The sequence below is a fragment of the Notolabrus celidotus genome, chromosome 18 (genome assembly GCF_009762535.1).
Source record: "Notolabrus celidotus isolate fNotCel1 chromosome 18, fNotCel1.pri, whole genome shotgun sequence".
Taxonomy (NCBI): Eukaryota; Metazoa; Chordata; class Actinopteri; order Labriformes; family Labridae; genus Notolabrus; species Notolabrus celidotus.
The window spans coordinates 5,964,803-5,984,117 of NC_048289.1; the positions used below are offsets into that span (position 1 = coordinate 5,964,803).

The following is a 19,315-nucleotide window of genomic DNA, read 5'->3' on the forward strand; positions in this document are numbered from 1 at the left end:
TGTGTGAAAGTGCTTTGAGTGGTCAGAAAGCGTAGAAAAGAGGTAAGTACAAGTCCATTTAGCATTTAGCATTTAGTCAGAGTAATCAGACATCACAGTATCAAATGAACACAGTCAGACAACGGTGGTCATTGTTCAGTTTGGTTCAAGCTGAAGAAAGACAATGATCCTACAGACAAATGCTAACAACGAAGAGTTCAACTGCTGCTTTAAAACGACTATCATCAATCAGCTGACCTCTGACCTGCAGCTCTCATGTGCTCCAAAAGCTAATCACTGTCAGAAAAGAGTTTTGTACTGAAGATTATCAGAGTGTTGACTTTTTCCTTGAAACATGTTGACTTCTCCTCTGGAATAAAAAAGCAGATCAAACACTATTTCTAAAGACTGAGAGAAGGCTAACATGAATGCTGTGGTGAGAGCGTGACAGTGTCCTCAGAGTGATGATGATGAACTGATGAAGGTGGAGTGGCTGCAGAGTGTTCAGATGGATAGTTACTGTAAATGCTGTATGACCATGTTTCATGTTGAATCATATTTGTTGTATTTCTAAGATTACAACCTTATTCTAACGTTAAGTGTGTTTTAAGTCACATGGTGTCCAGTACTGAAGGCCCTAGGAAAGAGGATGTGTGACAGGATGCGGTCAGTGCTCTGCTTCGACTGAAAGAGGAACTGTGAAGAGGGCAACCAGCAGATACCGTCAGTCAGCAGAGAGACGACTCTGTACTCTGTCGGCTCTGATCTGTTGGTAAAGGTATTTTATTAACAAAACAAAGGCTTGTTTGTTGTTGTTGTACTCTTCAACTACAGTTTTTCCACCACAGTCGCTCTCTGGTTCTTCTACAGGTGAAGCAGGAAGTGGATCTGAATTCACCTGGTGAGTACTTTCTTCAGTCTGCCTAACATCAAACTAAAAGTTTGCTCATGTCTTCTAGTTGAGCTGAACTCTAAATGGATCCAGATGAGCTCTCTAGTCATCCAGAAGGAAAGCTTCATCAAGTGAGGGATAATGTATGGTGAGCAGATGGTTATGGGAAATAGAATACTGACAGAGTGACAGAAGACAAGACCCAAACATGATCCTGCTTATTACATGGCTACTGAATTAAGAAACAGACAAAGAAAAAGTCATTGATTTAAAGAGTATCTTATTAATTAGTTATGATTTATGTATACAGTTATTAAAAAACAGTCCCAGATGGATTCTTATCTGCCTGTTTGTTTAGATTTAACATGAAACTGTGCTCATTCAGCTCTCCTTCTTCTCTGAGCTCTGCAGTTCACACACCTTTAAAAATAAACTAAGGTCACAACTTTGAACCCTGCTGCTATCATCACCACCGCTCATGGTTTAACTTTCTTTGTAGAGACCGCTTACCAAAAGTTTCTCTCACCTGCTCCGCTCATTGATTATATTGCTGGACAGGATCCAATATGAAAGTATACGTGTTGTTTAGCATGCCAAATTAGCATGCTAACCGAAACTAACATTTTAGCCTCATTGTTTTAACTAAAGTTTTACCTCACCTTACGGTCTATGGTGTCAACAAGCAGAGGCTAAATTAACTATTTTCTGCAGATTAATTTGACATGACGTGTGATCTGTTTACCTCTGGTGCTGCTCATGTTAGTGAAAGTTGTGGTAGGGTGACCCAGCCGTGAGTCGATCGTCCAGCGGAGCAGTGACCAGAAATGAGGCTTCGAACTCAGTATCAAAGTTTACACACAAAGTTTATTCATGCAGCATGAGAGAGAAGTTACAGCATACTCAAGAGCATCTGAAGTTCTCCGCTAAATGACAGAGATGCTCAATACTTTATAGTTCTTCAAACATAAGGGAGGAAAAAGGGAGGGGGGAAACATGTGTACGTGTGACCTTAATACAGTTGTTCATACGTAAGGAAGAACAAAGGGAGGGGGAGAAAGGAGGGGGGGTAACATGTGTGGGTGAGTTGCAATCAAGGGTGAGCAAAGGGTCTTGTCAGGTGAACATCGTACCCTGGAAGCAACAGAGACATAACCTCAGTCTAGTGGTTTACAAAAAGCACACGTCTGCACATATCCTATTCATCTTACGACATTTGTGGTTATCAAAAGCACATATCAACAATTCTTAAAAGCGTACATCGGCTCTTTTATCTAACACAAAGCGTTTGGCATAGTTACCAAAAATCCCCTTCGCTTACATTCAACTGCAATATGAGGCTCGGGTTGGTTCTCGGTCTTTGCAAAACAACTTATAAATAGATGAATTTACCACCTCCGAGCTGAACCTACATTGAACTTGCAGAAACTGGGGCACTGACCTCAGTCTCGCCTTTATTCAGAGATCTGCACAGATCTCTGGCCTTATGCCTTACTATTTGCTGGTTTCTTCAATAAAACATATAAAATGGAAAACATATGAATATAATTGTTAAAAGAAGAATACATGAGCATAATAAGAAAAACATGATTATATTTAAGGAAAATGCATGATTATAATGGAGGATATTAATCAAGATTCCACAAAGTTAATAACCGTCCCCAAGGGGTTTTGACCAATCAGAAACAAGCATCTTACACAGCCAGAAGATCAGTAAGAGAGCCGGGCAATACAGGATTTTAATGAATGTGGCTCCATCTAGTGGTAGAATCAAGAGTTACACTGTCAGAGAGCAGTGTGTGTCTCTGTGGTGTAAAGCTTGTTGTAATGATGAACATGTTGTTGTGTTTGTTTGAAGGTGGAGGCTCTGCTATGAATCACATGAATCACTGTGAGGACGGAGAGGAGGGAGACCCTCCCTCTAAAAGCACTCTGTGTGGGGAACATGAAGATCAGAGGTGAGATGAGGATCTCTACCTGTCCATGACTCTGCTCCATGTCAGAGCTCAGCACTCACATCACTGTGTGTGTGTGTGTGTGTGTGTGTGTGTGTGTGTGTGTGTGTGTGTGTGTGTGTGTTTGTGTTTGTGTGTGTGTGTGTGTGTGTGTGTGTGTGTGTGTGTGTGTGTGTGTGTGTGTGTTTGTATGTGTGTGTGTGTGTGTGTGTGTGTGTGTGTGTGTGTGTGTGTGTGTGTGTGTGTGTGTGTGGTGAAGACCAGAGCAGCAGCATGTACCACACTGTCCTGGACCTGGACCCAGCTGTGTGTCCTTAAAGAGTGATTGGTCTAAGGATCTACTTAATGTCTTCAAAGATGGACGTCAGTCTGATCATCCAAAGCAATAATCGATCACAGCGTTTTTATCAGAATCAAACATTAGAAAAGTTTGTAGTAAATTTCAGCAGCACTCAAACCTGGAAGATTTTCAGAGTTCATGTTTATTCATCTGTGTTTGTGATTCTGTCAGATTCCAACATGAGAGACCAGACTCTCCTGGACCTGGACCCAGCTGTGTGTCCTTAAAAAGTGATGTGTCTCTGGATCGATTCATTGAGTTCAAATCTGTCAAGATGAGTGCTGATGAAAGGTAAGCCTCTCAAAGTGAACTCCCTGTTGTTATGTGTGAAACATGTCTAACTGTGGTTGGTGTTTTCTCTGTGAAGGTGAACATTTGTCACTGGTTGTGTTTCTATCAGGATCCAGTCAACAGGATTGGAGGCAGAGATAACTCAGCATGTATCTTCATGTGTGTCCTGTTTGTAGGAGGATCCAGCAGTGTTTCCACCAGGATCCACTACATAGAATCTATCACATCAACACTGTGTGTCATTATATTATATACACTACATGATATTATATTTGTTCCACAGAGTTCAGAGATCAGAGGATCCCATTGATCAGTCTGCCCAACAGCATCAAACACAGCTGGACTCCATATTGATGGTGAGTAAATGTACAAACACAGCTCCTCCTGAGAATCAGAGCACACACTCATTCTGTTTGGATGTTTCTGTTTCCTGATCACACTGCAAACATCATCTCTGCCTGAATTCTATTCACACTCAGTGTTTGACTGATTGAATGAAGCCTTACATTTCTGAGCTGCACACAGTCAGAGGTCAGAGGTCATGCTGCTCTCACACAGACTCAGACTTTGGCAGCAGAGTTCACAAAGTGAGTCCAGTTTGAGGTTAAAACACCAGAAACACTTTGCTTCATGTTAATGACAGCTGCTGCTTTCAGCTTCATCCTAATAAACACACCAGGTCTAAAGTCACTGCAGACTTTTTCTGGATAAAGCACACCAGGAGATTTCTCCACAGACTAAAGGCTGATTTATACTTCTGCGTTGAATCAACGGCGTACCCTACGCCGGGGGTCAGCGTAGCTCCCGTACCTACGCCGAGGCCTACGCACGTAGCTGACGTGCACCTCCTCCAAAATGTAACTACACGTAGAGCCGACGCGGACCACAAGTCCTGTGATTGGTCCGCTCGGCGGCTTTGTCTTTCCCGCATTTACAGCACTTCCGGGATCCCGGACATCAGCCGTACATCGGCCGTGTATTTCATGTCCTCCTCTCTATTCTTCATGTAATCATGTCTGTATGATAAACAGCAACATGTATCAGCTGTAGATTAACATAACACACTCTGAATCTCTGTGGAAAAGTAAACAGACATCGTAGCGGGGCCGGAAGGAGGAGACCGACTATTAGAGAGACCACACTGCCCTCTAGCGTTTAGGAGGAGAATTGCAGCGCGACACAGACACACCGACGCACAGGTATGTGGGGCTCATGTCCCTGCTGCGTAGGGGAGACGCAGAAGTATAAATCAGCCTTAAGTCCTGAAGCAGCATTGTGATCCAGTCTCCATGCTGCACTCTGCAGACGAGCAGGCTCTCTGTCTGTCACAGATGATCTGATGTTCTATTTTGTTCTGCCCCAGCTGCTCCAGGAGAACATCATCAGTTTTGTAAAGACAGAGCTGAAGGAGATCCAGAGAGCTCTGAGTCCAGATTACCCAGAATGCTTAGAGGGTCAGAGGGAGGATGAGGATGAAGAGCAGAGGAGTAGCAGAGAGGCCTTTCTGGAGATCACTCTGCACTTCCTGAGGAGAATGAAGCAGGAGGAGCTGGCTGACTGTCTGCAGAGCAGTAAGAGGATTTAAACACATTTAACATGATGGAGAGAGGAAATGGAGACAACATGGGAGAGGTTTACATTTCAGACTCTGCTGTTAATATGATGCACACATTTGTATCACATCTATGAGCTGTGAGAAACTGCTCACAGCTGATGAAGAGATTTCAGAGAGGAGGAAAATCAAATCCATCCTGATGTCTGAAAGTGTAAATTCATCAGACTGATTGTAGCTTCAGATCATTCATCACATTTCTCTTTTGTTCTTTCAGGAACTGTTCCTGTTCCAGAGTGCAGACGTAAACTGAAGTCTCACCTGAAGGAGAAGTTCCAGTGTGTGTTTGAGGGGATTGCTAAAGCAGGAAACCCAACCCTTCTGAACCAGATCTACACAGAGCTCTACATCACAGAGGGAGAGACTGGAGAGGTCAATAATGAACATGAGGTCATACAGATTGAAGCAGCCTCCAGGACACCACACAGACCAGAGACAACCATCAGACAAGAAGACATCTTTAAAGGCTTACCTGGAAGAGATGGACCAATCAGAGCAGTGCTGACAAAGGGAGTGGCTGGCATCGGGAAAACAGTCTTAACACAGAAGTTCACTCTGGACTGGGCTGAAGACAAGGACCACCAGGACATCCAGTTCACATTTCCCTTCACCTTCAGAGAGCTGAATGTGCTGAGAGGGAGAGAGTTCAGCTTGGTGGAACTTGTTCATCACTTCTTTACTCAAACCAGAGAAGCAGGACTCTGCAGGTTTGAAGTGTTCCAGGTTGTGTTCATCTTTGACGGTCTGGATGAGTGTCGACTTCCTCTGGACTTCCACAACAATCAGATCCTGACTGATGTTACAGAGTCCACCTCAGTGGATGTGCTGCTGACAAACCTCATCAGGGGGAACCTGCTCCCCTCTGCTCGCCTCTGGATCACCACACGACCTGCAGCAGCCAATCAGATCCCTCCTGAGTGTGTTGACATGGTGACAGAGGTCAGAGGGTTCACCGACCCTCAGAAGGAGGAGTACTTCAGTAAGAGATTCAGAGACCAGGAGCAGACCAGCAGTGTCATCTCCCACATCAAGACATCCCGAAGCCTCCACATCATGTGCCACATCCCAGTCTTCTGCTGGATCACTGCTACAGTTCTGGAGGATGTGCTGAAGACCAGAGAGGGAGGAGAGCTGCCAAAGACCCTGACTCAGATGTATATCTATTTCCTGGTGGTCCAGTCCAAACTGAAGAGAATCAAGTTCGATGGAGGAGCTGAGACTGATCCACTCTGGAGTCCAGAGAGCAGGGAGATGATCAAGTCTCTGGGAAAACTGGCTTTTGATCAGATGCAGAAAGGAAATCTGATCTTCTACGAGTCCGACCTGACAGAGTGTGGCATCAAGATCAAGGAAGCCTCAGTGTACTCAGGAGTGTTCACACAGATCTTCAGAGAGGAGAGAGGACTGTACCAGGACAAGGTGTTCTGCTTCATCCACCTGAGCGTTCAGGAGTTTCTGGCTGCTCTTCATGTCCATCTGACATTCACCAACTCTGGACTCAACCTGATGGAAGAGGAACAACCAACATCCCTGATCTCTAGAATCTTTAGGGACAAACCTACACTGAAACGTCTCCATCAGAGTGCTGTGGACCAGGCCTTACAGAGTCCAAACGGACACCTGGACTTGTTCCTGCGCTTCCTCCTGGGTCTATCACTAGAGACCAATCAGACTCTCCTGAAGGGTCTGCTGACACAGACAGAGACTAGCTCACAGACCAATCAGAAAACAGTCCAGTACATCAAGAAGAAGATCAGTGAGGATCTGTCTGCAGAAAGAAGCATCAACCTGCTCCACTGCTTGAATGAACTGAATGATCGTTCTCTAGTGGAGCAGATCCAACAGCCCCTGAGATCAGGACGCCTCTCCACAAAGAAACTGTCTCCTGCTCAGTGGTCAGCTCTGGTCTTCATCTTACTGTCATCAGAGAAAGATCTGGACGTGTTTGACCTCAAGAAATACTCTGCTTCAGAGGAGGCTCTTCTGAGGCTGCTGCCAGTGATCAAAGCCTCCAACAAAGCTGTGTGAGTTTATGAGTGAGACATTTGAAACATAATGAATTCTGTTCATGAAAACTGAAACCATTTGTTTGTTCTCATCATCTTCTTCAGGCTGAGTGGATGTAACTTGTCAGAGAGAAGCTGTGAAGCTCTGTCCTCAGTCCTCAGCTCCCCATCCTCCAGTCTGAGAGAGCTGGACCTTAGTAATAACGACTTGCAGGATTCAGGAGTGAAGTGGCTGTCTGCTGGACTGAAGAGTCCTCACTGTAAACTGGAAACTCTCAGGTCAGGTTTCCCTTATTATGCTTATAGGTCATATGTTTCGAAATAGTGAGAATCAGTAGACTTTTAATTGCAGTATGTTTTTTTTTTTTTTCTAACTCCAGTCTGTCAGCATGTCTGATCGCAGAGGAAGGCTGTGCTTCTCTGGCCTCAGCCCTGAGCTCCAACTCCTCCCACCTGAGAGAGCTGGACCTGAGCTACAACCATCCCGGAGAGTCAGCAATGAAAGTACTGTCTGCTGAACTGGATGATCCGCTCTGCAGACTGAAAACACTGAGGTGACCAGACAACTAGAACTCAAACTCTGAATGTGCTGAAGAACATATCTAAGTTCACTAAAAAAGCATCTTGTTTTGTTTATTCCTCATGGTTCACAAACTTTTTCTGCAGGCCTCCCTTTGCTAGATGAAAATATTTCCAATATATTCCCCCCAACCATACACATATACGGTTACACACACAGACACACACAGAGAGACACACACATTTTTGACGATATAACACGAGGGGACTTTCATTGTGAAGACTTTGTCAGAAATGAAATGTTTATCATCAAAGTAGCTCAGCTAGAAGTGGTGGTGGCCGTCAGGGGTTACAATATTAATAGTTGTCCATTTGGCAGCTTTGTCACAGCTTCAGTCTCGAGCACTTAGACTTGTTGTTACAGAGATGCAAAGCCCTGCAGAACATCACTCTGACTGTGTTCCTTCCTCCAGGGTGGACCATGGTGGAGAGCAGAGGTTAAAACCTGGAGTGAAGAAGTGTAAGTGTGGAACCAGTTTGACTCATGATGACCAAACAGCAGACTGTCAGCTTACAAAGAATAAAGCCTTCAGGTGTGTCTGATGATAAACTCTTTGCTGTGTTGTGCCTGTGTCTCTCTATCAGATGTCTGTGAACTCACTCTGGACTCAAACACAGCGCACGGATACCTCAGACTGTCTGAAGACAACAGGGAGGTGACACGCGTGAGAGGGGATCAGTTACATCCTGATCATCCAGACAGATTTGACATCTGGTCTCAGCTGCTGTGTAGAGATGGTCTGACTGGTCGCTGTTACTGGGAGGTTGAGAGGAGAGGAGGGGTTTTTATATCAGTGAGTTACAGAGGAATCAGAAGGAAAGGAGACAGTCGTGACTGTGTGTTTGGATCTAATGATCAGTCCTGGAGTCTGATCTGCTCTGATGAAGGTTACTCTGTCCGTCACAATAACAGAGGAACAGACCTCCGTCACTCCTCATCCTCTGACTCTCACAGAGTAGCAGTGTATGTGGACTGTCCGGCTGGCACTCTATCCTTCTACAGAGTCTCCTTTGACTCACTGATCCACCTCCACACCTTCAGGACCTCCTTCACTGAACCTCTGTATCCTGGATTTAGGTTGTGGTCTCCTGGTTCCTCGGTGCATGTTTGTTCAGTGTAGCAGGGAGTCTTCTCCTCTCTTAAGGCCGGTGACACCAAGTCACTGACATTGCTTACTAGAGGAAGTAAACATTTACCGGCATGCAGAAAGCGAAACAGCAAGCCAAAACACAGCTGATTTGTGGTGCCCCATCCGCCTTCATTCTCCCTCACCCAATCACAAGCCTGCTATCCTGGTCAACACATTCACTGACATTATGGAAAACTGAACATCAACTAATTAACCAACATCATAACTAATTAATAACTAACCCGAGCAAACACCAAACAACCAATCTGTTATAGTACAGAGCTGAACAGTTCCCAAATGACTTCTCTGTGTCAGCTGACATGCTTTTAGCAAATTCTGCCAACATACTGTTAACTGGAAACGTAAAAACAAGTGTGATGGCCACTTGTCGTCCAAAAGCCATGTGAAAAACAGAGTGTTGCATCAATAAATTTAAGGATTTCATTAACAGACATTTTATTCACTGATACAAAAAGCACACACTATATGGTGGTAAAATAAGTGTAAAGGGTAAAAAACGGAATTCTACAAAAATAAAAAACAGAATTTGGAAAAAATAAAACGGATTTCATAGGGCCCTATGGTGTGCATGACGACGGACAGTGGTGCAAACATGGTTAGAGCACTGCAGCTCAACAGGCTACCCTGTTTTGGACACAGGCTGCACATTGCTATAGATAAGTGTCTATGGTCAAACCCCAAAGTCTAATGTGTGATACAACCTAATTAATAAGGCTAACAGGTAAATAGGCAAAGACAAGTTCTTGAAGATATATTTTATATTAGATAAAGGTACTGAACATTTTTTAACAAAAGTAGTGGCATCAAAATAAACATTTTGAAGCAAAATAATAAATAAAGATATAGTATTCTTCAGTTAAGCTATAACATTTAATTAGTGATGCATTATTGCTTTGTATCTGGTAAATACAGGGGTCATTTTGGAACTACTTTAAGAGGTGAATTTAATTGCTCAACCTTTAATGATTATACACCATAGTTTTATTACTCAATTTGTTAATTCTGTCTTGGCCAGGTTCTACTTGACTTGGCACATTGTGGCCAAGGCCTTTTTCTAACACATTCCAATCAGGAGAGACACAATTTGAATATTAAAGGTTATTTATTACGACTGAATCGATGATGAAACTTGACAGAAATCTTTGGTGTAAGGACTCTATGGGGATAATGTTGTGATCGTAGGATGTGTGAATTTGGCAGCTGAAGAAATCCCCCTAGAGTCCAGACTCTGGTGGTGGTGGTTGATGATCCTAGGAATTGAAGACTTGCAGAGACCAGGTGGAGATGGGGAGGTCGAGGGGTGCGCACCATCAATGCAAAAAGGAACTAGCAGGAGAGAGAGACACATTTAAAAAGGCAGCAGAGAGTTGATAGGCTGACGATAAGGGCGTGCCACTGAGCTATTGGATGGCACCGCTGCTGATTAGACTCTCTAGTCAGGGAGTAATAGCAGGCCACGACATAACCAGGGCCTCTAAGGGACAATGTATAAAAGATTATTCAATAAACATTAAATACTGAGGATGTGTGACAATCTAAAATTACTTTGGGTACCACCGTCAACATGCAGCACAGCCTCGGAGCAACAGAAGGAGGAGGGCCGCAAAGGCTCAACCACTGCAGCGTTAAAACCCAATTAACCAGCTAGAAGTGGAGCGAGATATAAACTTAATAAAAAAAGTAGATAACACAGACTAACACAGCGAACACGTGACCGAACCCAAACAAGCCTCCAGCCGAGCGAACTGCTCCTTCCAGCTGAGCACCAATGAATGAGCGCGTCACCAACAGCACATTACGCGCTTCACAATGACAGGAGGGAAAGAGGAGCGCGCATTACCTGTATAAAGGTAGCGTGAGCCACGACAGCAAACACGCCAAACGATTGCTCTGCCATGTCAGGCTGCAGCCACCTGGAAGGTGAGCGAGAGTCTGGCCCGGGCACATACCTGTACATCAGTGCGACTGTGAGCTGGCACAGTTCCGTGCAGTGGCAGGGCGGGAGAGACATCTCACCACACCTTGATAAATGATAACTGATAGTAATCACTTTATTTTACCTGCTGCCACAGCCCAGCGCTTTCAACTGCCTTTGCTGTGTTGCTTTCAGTCTTTGCTGTGTTGCTTTCAGTCTTTGCTGTGTTGCTTTCAGTCTTTGCTGTGTTGCTTTCAGTCTTTGCGGTGTTGCTTTCAGGAGGATCTTTGTTTTCACTTCAGCTGTAGAATTTATGTTTCTGTTTCTGATGGACTTAATGTTCTTTTTTTGTGCCCTGATGCCTGCTGCAGATCTAAATTCCTCTAGGATAACATTAAAGTATTTGACATTTCAGTCATATTAAGAACTCTGCATCCTTTTGATTTAGATTATGATGGAGCGGTTCAAATATTGTGCAAGCCGTGCGTAAAATTGCGCGCTGAGCATGAAAAAATAAATAAAATAATTGGAGCAAGTCCCTGCAGCTGATGGCTTAATGGAGTATATTGTGGAGATATTTTCTGAATATGGAGAGGTCTGAAGCGCGCGCCTCAGCCAAAATAATAAGATAATAACGCGCATTATGAAGTTTCCGGTTTTCAAGCACTGATTTACAATTTTTACTGTTTACAAAACACTTAATTTTTCTGTCTTAAGAGTGTGGCTCGGTTACAAAAGCCATATTTAATTGAATTTAATTGAATTTAATTGAATTGAAAGCCTCCATTGTCATTGTACATATAGTACGAATTAGATTTGGGAGAGCAGCTCCTTTAAAGTGCACACACAATATATAACAACACAAGAGGTAGATGTTGTTGCACAAAGAAAACAAGAAAACAAAGACAAGACAAAAAGGGCGAGACAAGATAGCAGTGCAGGGTGGTTGAAATAATTTTTATAATAATAAAAAACGAATAACAAATATTGTACAGAGAGTGGAGGTAGTTATTTTACTACTATTAATAAAAGTACAGTGGAGAATAAGGAGAGCGAGTTTGTCTCTGCAGTTTAATGTAATAAGTGTTCAAATTCAGGTTCTGCAGAGTGTCCCACAGTCTAAAGAGACAATGTCTGATCACTCACATCATTACACAGAGGAGCAATAATTAATGCCACCCATATTCTGTCAGTGGCTGCCATGGGAACCAAACGGTGACGTGACCCGAGGTGACCTCAGAGCGTCGGGCCTTTAGAGAATCCTCTTTTGCACCTGGACTTGACCGGAGGTAACCCCGTGCAAAATCTGTCTGCTGGAAACTGAACTTTTGGAAAAGTGATCTGCTGAAAAGCTTTTTTTGGAGATCTTGACCGGAGGAAACCTCGAGGAGAAAACTTTTTATAACCTTCAGTTGTTCTACGGACTCTTCATGGAGGGGTACCTGCGGGCCAGAGACACATGGTGGTTTCACTACTTCGCTGGTAAGATATCTTCAAATATTTCAGGTTTCATTCGTGAAAATGATGTATTAGATAGTTAGAACATGCTCTGTTATAAAATAAATGCTGATTTTAAGTCTGTTTGATGCTAAAATGTGACATTTAATCGAAGTGTTTTGGAAATAAGTGATTTGACAGAGAGGTCCACACAGACGATCTTTGTTGGTGTAAAATAGCTTCATACTAATATTTTAGGACTCTACGGTTTTCCCGGGAAATTAATACACGTGTGAACACTGCTGTGGTGCTTTGAATTGTTGTTATTGTCCTTTAATATGATAAATATTCGACGTTTATCGTTTAATTTCAGTAAATCAAAGATGGCGACTGAGGTGTTTTTTAAATAATGCTTAAAATCAGTGTTTCTGGGTCACCATGGAGATGATAGAACTTTCAGGGAGGTGAAGTCAGAACGTGCAGATGTTATCAAACTCACTCCTGTGTCTGAGTTTGATTTAATGAGAGCTTTCTCAGTCTGTCCGTACAAATATTAGAGGATAAATGAAGCAGAATTAAAGAGTCAGAACAGCATCAGCTCAGTGTGGTCTGAGTGAAGGAGATGAAGTGAAATAAACTGTTACTGTATTTAAAACCAGAGCATGATGAGTTCAGTCATCTACCAGACATGTTGATGTGTTCATACTGAAAGGTGTTTCACAGTTTAATAGTTCCTGCATGTGTGTTCAACCCAGTGGTGGACAAAGTACACAGGTTCATTATTTGAGTCAAAGTATAGATCCTCCTGGTCAAACTTTACTCCAATACAAGTGAAAGTTGTTCAGTCAGATTATGACTTGAGTTAAAGTCCTGGAGTACTTGCTTTTAAAAATACTGAAGTATTCAAAGTACTTTTTAAAATATCTCTAATGTATTCTCATTTGAACTTGGTGTTACTCTGCTTGTTTTTTATTTATTTTATCAGGTTGTTTTATTTATTGTGTTTGAATCTTTCTGTTAAGTGATCTTGAGTGTTTAGAAAGGCGCTTCTAAATAAAATGTATTGTTATTATTATTATTAGTAGTAGTAGTAGTAGTAGTAGTAGTATTTATTTATTTTTTATCATTATTATTATTTGCACAAAGCATGAGTGCAGTCAATAATGCTTGGGTGAACATTCTGCTAAGTTCTGTTTATCTAGAAACATGATTTCATATCTAAAAAGTCTACCATGAAATATAAACTAAGTTACTACAAGCACAGACAAGTTTTAAATGTTCATGTGGAATAAAACCAGTGTGTTAGCTCCAGACCTCCACAAGATTCCTCAGGTTAGATGGTGATGTTTTGTAGGCTGTGATGAAGTTTGTGTGGTAAACAGATCAGAAATTTACAACAATACGAATCATTATTTAAAAATCTCAAACGTGGGTTTAAAATATAGCCGTGGTGCTCAGGTAGAGAATCATCATCCTTTTCAGTCATAGCCATCATCACCACGACTAAATGATCGGACTGATCTGAAGAACGTTTGATCTGATCTACGCTCAACCGAAGTACGGCTGCACCACTGAGACAAACCAAACACAAGTACAGGAACAGTTCACGGTCTTTGGGATCTGATTTCAGAAAATAAAACTCATCAGCTGACTTCAAAGCAAAAGTAGTGAGTAACTAGAGCATAGAAAGAAATGCAGTGGAGTAAAAGTATGATATTTGTCTTGATGTAGTGAAAGTAATTTGTTCCCCCCCCCAAAAAAATAATACTCAAGTGAAGTACAGATACTTAAAACATGTACACAAGATAGTAAATTTACTTTGTCACTGTCTACCACTGGTTCAACCTCACTGAAGCATTGGTGGAGTTGTTTTTAATGGAGCAACAAAAAGGTTTCTCATTTTAAAGTGAGATGGGGTGTTTAAAGTTAAGTAATGAATTCTGAAAAGTCTCGACTGCTTTGCTGTGTAACAGCAACAACAATACATTACAGCCTTACACCATATTAATCTATAATATATAAATAAATACATGAGTCTAAGTGTGCAATATGTGAACCTTTCACCCTCAGAGGGACTCTACTGGCCCAGGAGCAACTTCATCGAGGATCCTCCGCCGCCCCCTGCTGAGGAGGAGGAGGAGATCGACGTCGTGGGTCTGGACGATGAGGAGGAGCCTCGCAGACCTGATGGAGGAGGTGAGTAGGATGATGGTACTCCCAGGTTTACTGGAGAGGAGCAGACAGAGACTGAATCACACAATGCTGTGTTTGTTCTGCACACAGTGTTTCTTTGTATCATGTGATCTCCTGATTCAAGGTGGAGTCACTATATTTGTCTCTGAACACGTCCTGCTTTGTTTCTCACAGTTGAAGAGGAGATCGACGTTGTTGGTCTGGGGGATGAGGAGGAGCTGCAGGTGGCTGGGCCTCGGGGAGACGATGGCGGTGCCGACGCTCCTGACAGGTTTGAGCGACCTGACAGCCGAGGAGAGGAGGAGAGAGAGGAGGATGCCAGAACTCCCTCTCCTCCTCTTCTGCATGAGGGTCCTGCTCCTGCTGCTCCTCTTGCTTATCCTGTTCCTGTTTATGCTAACCCCTATACTGCTGCTCAACCTAATCCCTACACTGCTGCTTATGCTAACCCTAATGCTGCTGTTTATGCTAACCTCTATGCTGCTGCTTATGCTTACCACTATGCTGCTGTTTATGCTCACCTCTATGCTGCTGTTTATGCTAACCACTATGCTACTGTTTATGCTAACCTCTACGCTGCTAATTATTCTAACCGCTACGCTGCTCATTATGCTAACCTCTATGCCGCTGATTATGCTAACCTCTACGCTGCTTATTATGCTAACCTCTACGCTGCTCAATATGCTAACCTCTACACTGCTGCTTATGCTAACCTCTATACTGCTGCTTCTGCTGACAACTATGCTGCTCGTTACGCTAACCTCTACGCTGTTCATTATGCTAACCTCTACACTGCTGCTTATATTCCTACTTTTGGTTTCCTCAATCCTCTTTTTGCTTACCCTTACCTTCCTTTTTACACTGACGAAGCCTCTGAGTTTCAGATCCCTCAGGTGGAGCCAGAGACCCTCTGGCCCTGGGCCCATGAAGAGTGAGCAGAGCTCTTCAGCGGTGACGGCCCTGTGGAAGAAGACCCTGCATCTCCCTCCACTTCTTGTCTCAGCTCCTCCAGGAAGATGAGGAGGACGAGGGGCCTGCTGTTAGGAGGTCAGATGACAGTGACTGCGACTCATGCTGTCTCTCCTCCTCACCACATGTAGGTTTCTCTCTGAAGGACGCTGCAGTAATCCTTTCTTAGTCCACTGACACCTGGCCTCTGCGTCTGGCGGGACCAGTGATTCCAGGGACAGCCCTTGTGTCTGGCAGGGCTGAAGACCCCCGAGGTAGCGTCTTGCACCGGGGGGCCATTTGTTCCATCTCCACTTTCTTTTGCACGGCGACTGGATGGACTTTTCTTTCTTGGATCCTGGGGGCAGGTCTCTGCGTCTGGCGGGGCCTGCTAGATCTCAGGTAGCCTTCGCGTCTGGCGGGGTTGTCGACCTCCACCGTGCATGTAGCCTTTGCGTCTGGCGGGGCTGGAGAGGACAGAAGTAGCCCTGGTCATGTCTTCGGATGGACTCAATCTCCCTGGTCACAGTGTGTGAGACTCTTACTGATGGAGCTGTGACTGGACCACACAGGGAGAGAGAAGAAAAGAAAATCTGCAGAAATGAGAAGAAACCAAACATCTTCTCCTCAGAACACAGGAACCAGAACCACCTGGTCTGCTCTACACCAGCAGACTGGTGGTGAGGGTCATTTTTATATGGAACAGAAGAACCTGCAGATCAGAACAACAACTTGCAGAGGTAAACTACAAACAATCATTTTATATGGATGAAAAAGGTAAGTATATCTGACAAGACAAGACTGAGAAAAGGTAAGAATGAACTTATTCAAACTTTGGCCCTTTAATCTGAGCAGATGTAACTCTGAGTGCCATTTGATGTTTTAATAGAAGTCTATAATTATTAGTGCTGATAAGACCTTTAATTATTTATGTCTGTGGTTACTTATGCATTATGTTGAAGTTTGTTTAAGTACAGAGGAATAATAATAAGATTTAAAGGAGCATTCCCACATTTAAAGGCTGAGCATTCAGGGAGTTAGGCAGCTGATGTAGTCGCCTTAACCGTTGGCACTTTCAAAGCACTTTAAATTTCTACCTTCTGACTAACTCTAGTGATTACTATAATCAGACAAACACAACTGTTAGTGTTTACTGTTCATTCACTCTTCCTCCACCACCTGAGCTGCTGCCGTTCACATGATGTGGAACAAGGAGAAGTTAGACTCTAACAATGCTGCATCTTCATTGATGAATATGATCATGTTTCAATAGCCCAGATTGTGTTTTTCATTCAAATATGTTTTATGTGTATTTTTTAATTTCAGAGACTTTTGCTCCTGATGTTGATCCAGATGTTTCCTTGACGAGAGAAGAAGAAAAGTTTCCTCCTGATGAGATGAGAGAGATGACCGACCACGAGATGGAGAGCAGAGGCTTCCAGTGAGCAGAATTTAAAATGTATATTTATTCTTCTTTGAAATAAAATGTTTGTGCTTTTCTGTGACACCATGAGGTCTGGAGACACTGACGTGCTCATGACGTGTTTTTGATTTCACAGTGAAGGATTCTTCCTGGGTCTCTGGTTCTCCTCAGAGATGACGTCAGTCAAACTACACAAAGACGACATCACACAACCAGTTTGATGATGAAGCTGCAGCAGCACAGCAGTCCACTGAACACTCTGTACCTCCTTCAGCTCCAGACTTTCTGTCAAGATGTTCAATTCAATCAAATAAAACAAAAAGTCAAATATGAGAAATGATCTGGTGTTCTGTGAGATCCTTCAGCCTCACTGATGTTGGGTTAACATGAAGCTTCTGAAGTAATAAATCATCAGGTTCACTAAATCTAATGCATCTGAACAGGTTCATGAACAGCAGAGTCACAGGGGCCTGTTTGAACAGGCAGGTGTTACACAGAGCAGATAATAAGCTCTTCAGAAGAGAACAAACTGAAGTTAATTATCATTAAAAGGTGTAAAAACAGCAGAACTTTAACCAGCACACACAGATACAGGTCAGACAGGAGAGTAAAAAATATGAAGTTTAGCCTGAGAGTGGCTCCAGAAGAAGGGTCATGTTATCACTGAGATTAAATGGTGAATCTCCTTTATGGATTAAACAAGCAGCCAGACAGCTTTTAGCCAACTTAATCCAACTTTGACTTGTCTGCTCTGCTCAGTTTTTCAGATCTCAGGAAATAAAATTTAACTTGAAATACTGAAACTATCAGGGAAATTACAAACTGTATGAGATATGGATTTGACACTGTGACAGCATCACCTATAAGTATTAGTAGTACAATAGAAGCAGTGGCCCTTAGTGTTATTAATATATATTTTGTTACTCACTTTTATAAGTTGAGTTTTGCACAGGGTGACGTGTACTGTATATAGATGGGTAGGTAAGATAGGATGTGAATGTTTTTTTACCGGGATATGTGAGAGCACAAAGACGCTGCCTATTGTTTGAAAGAAGCCCTTTTTTGTTGTTCAATAAACCACCAAAGAAACTGCATACTTGGCTGGACATTGGCAATCTTTGGACCCCATGTACGATCAACCCTCCCTGTGCCGCGTGGACAGATTTGATTTGAGTTTTGTTTTCATAAAGTAAAATAGCCACTACACTGCTAAAGGGTGAGCTAGTAAAATCTGCAATGGAAAATCTGGGCAGTAAGGTAGCCTGGTGATTACAGAACTGGAACAGTTTTTCAAAGCTCTGATAACCACAGTTTAGGGTTCATTTTAACATACTGAGGCACAAATAATAAGAGACGTGTCTGTGGTTTGTACTCCAGGAAAGTTTGAGCTGCTAAAACTTCATTCTCTGCATTTCATTGAACATTTGTGGATCAATTTGAGGTGAAAATGTAATTTCGTTAAAGGGGAACTCCCACTTTTAAGTACAACATTTACCTTGCATAATAACCAAACACATAAAATCAGGTCAAAGTTCAAATAATGCTTTTCATCCAAGCGGCAAACTCCGGTCTCAAACGATGAAGCCAATGCGGAAGTGATATAAACTGCAATACATCGAAAATCCGCTTGAGGCTGGCTGCAGAAACACCGGAAACCACATAGATATGAATGGGAAAAAGACGATCTTTGCAGCATTAATAAACATGTTTACAGCCTGGTTCAAAAAACGGCTTGGCCCTACAACGCTAATCTCTCTATCGGCACACACTGTACGGGGGGTGAATTTTTTTCTAACATGACGGTTAAGAAGATATTAAGATTATGAGTTTTGCCCAAATAAGGACATGACTGACGTGACTCCCGGTCGGGAACACACAGCCATTGGTTAAGAGACTCACACTACGTCACACTCTGCCTAGTTGAGTTCCGCATTACCAATATGGCTGCTGCCGTCGATTTGCTTCAAAACAGCTCTCAGGAACAGATGGGTGACGTCACGGATACTACGTCCATATTTTTTACAGTCTATGTTTTCATCACATTTCATCCATTGAAAGGAGAGCTGAGAGGGATTTTCAAAAACAACTTTGTATCCACTGGAAGGGCGTTTGAGGAGAAACATTATTACATTTTATTTACTGGAAAATCATCAAGAGGACATGAAATAAATACATAAAATATGATATAAATATGTTGGTTTGAGTTAAAACTACTTGATTCACCATTTCAAAAGGTAGATATTATGTAGTGCAAAGTATCAAACAGAGGGTCACTCTTTGGTTAAATATGAACATGTTGGTTTAATGAATATTAAAAAAGAATGCTTAGGACACGGCGCTTTATTACAAGCTCTCAGGTCATCTCTATTAAAGATGTTTTTAACTGGTTATGTAACACACTTACATTATCAGTAAGGGCGGTTCAAGACCCACAGAAGCCACCAAGACTATTAGCAAAAACATGGATGATGTCTTTAAAGACATTTGTAATATCTGTAATGGCTGAAAGCAGATAGGTGTCAAACGAGACGATTTACAACACAAACTTTTGACTTTTCCACAGCAAAGATTCACAGTGAGTGATTCATTCCACGACT

The 19,315-nt window shown here is 42.7% G+C and overlaps 2 protein-coding genes across 8 annotated transcripts; both read left to right on the forward strand.

The window, feature by feature from the left end:
• Positions 1-695: 695 nt before the first annotated feature.
• On the forward strand, positions 696-9,229 carry LOC117830551 (protein NLRC3-like). The gene is made up of 10 exons (XM_034708713.1): positions 696-880; positions 2,727-2,826; positions 3,335-3,454; positions 3,738-3,810; positions 4,818-5,025; positions 5,284-7,090; positions 7,178-7,351; positions 7,453-7,626; positions 8,065-8,111; positions 8,237-9,229. The coding sequence occupies exons 2-10, from the start codon at positions 2,741-2,743 to the stop codon at positions 8,770-8,772; spliced, it is 3,225 nt and encodes a 1,074-aa protein (XP_034564604.1). The 5' UTR covers positions 696-880; positions 2,727-2,740; the 3' UTR covers positions 8,773-9,229.
• Positions 9,230-11,458: 2,229 nt separating this feature from the next.
• On the forward strand, positions 11,459-17,058 carry LOC117830552. Of its 7 annotated transcripts, none has more exons than XM_034708720.1 (5): positions 11,459-12,199; positions 14,225-14,350; positions 14,522-14,618; positions 16,622-16,754; positions 16,855-17,058. In XM_034708720.1, exons 1-4 carry the CDS (start codon positions 12,148-12,150, stop codon positions 16,635-16,637), a joined length of 291 nt encoding a protein of 96 aa, XP_034564611.1. In that variant the 5' UTR covers positions 11,459-12,147; the 3' UTR covers positions 16,638-16,754; positions 16,855-17,058. The 7 variants fall into 7 exon arrangements, with proteins under 7 accessions (XP_034564611.1, XP_034564610.1, XP_034564607.1 ...); XM_034708719.1 differs by having other exon boundaries at positions 11,460-12,199; positions 14,522-15,077; positions 15,126-16,754; XM_034708716.1 differs by having other exon boundaries at positions 11,464-12,199; positions 14,522-16,106.
• Positions 17,059-19,315: the final 2,257 nt, after the last annotated feature.

What these genes read in the sequence shown, in the direction of transcription:
- LOC117830552 (XM_034708714.1), top strand. Translation starts at nt 12,148, where the DNA reads ATGGAGGGGTACCTGCGGGCCAGAGACACATGGTGGTTTCACTACTTC. An exon ending in GTGGTTTCACTACTTCGCTG is followed by an intron (nt 12,200 to 14,224) that starts GTAAGATATCTT and finishes TTTCACCCTCAG; the next exon opens with AGGGACTCTACTGGCCCAGG. An exon ending in TCGCAGACCTGATGGAGGAG is followed by an intron (nt 14,351 to 14,521) that starts GTGAGTAGGATG and finishes TGTTTCTCACAG; the next exon opens with TTGAAGAGGAGATCGACGTT.
- LOC117830551 (XM_034708713.1), top strand. Translation starts at nt 2,741, where the DNA reads ATGAATCACATGAATCACTGTGAGGACGGAGAGGAGGGAGACCCTCCC. An exon ending in AAAGCCTCCAACAAAGCTGT is followed by an intron (nt 7,091 to 7,177) that starts GTGAGTTTATGA and finishes CATCTTCTTCAG; the next exon opens with GCTGAGTGGATGTAACTTGT. An exon ending in TGCAGACTGAAAACACTGAG is followed by an intron (nt 7,627 to 8,064) that starts GTGACCAGACAA and finishes TCCTTCCTCCAG; the next exon opens with GGTGGACCATGGTGGAGAGC.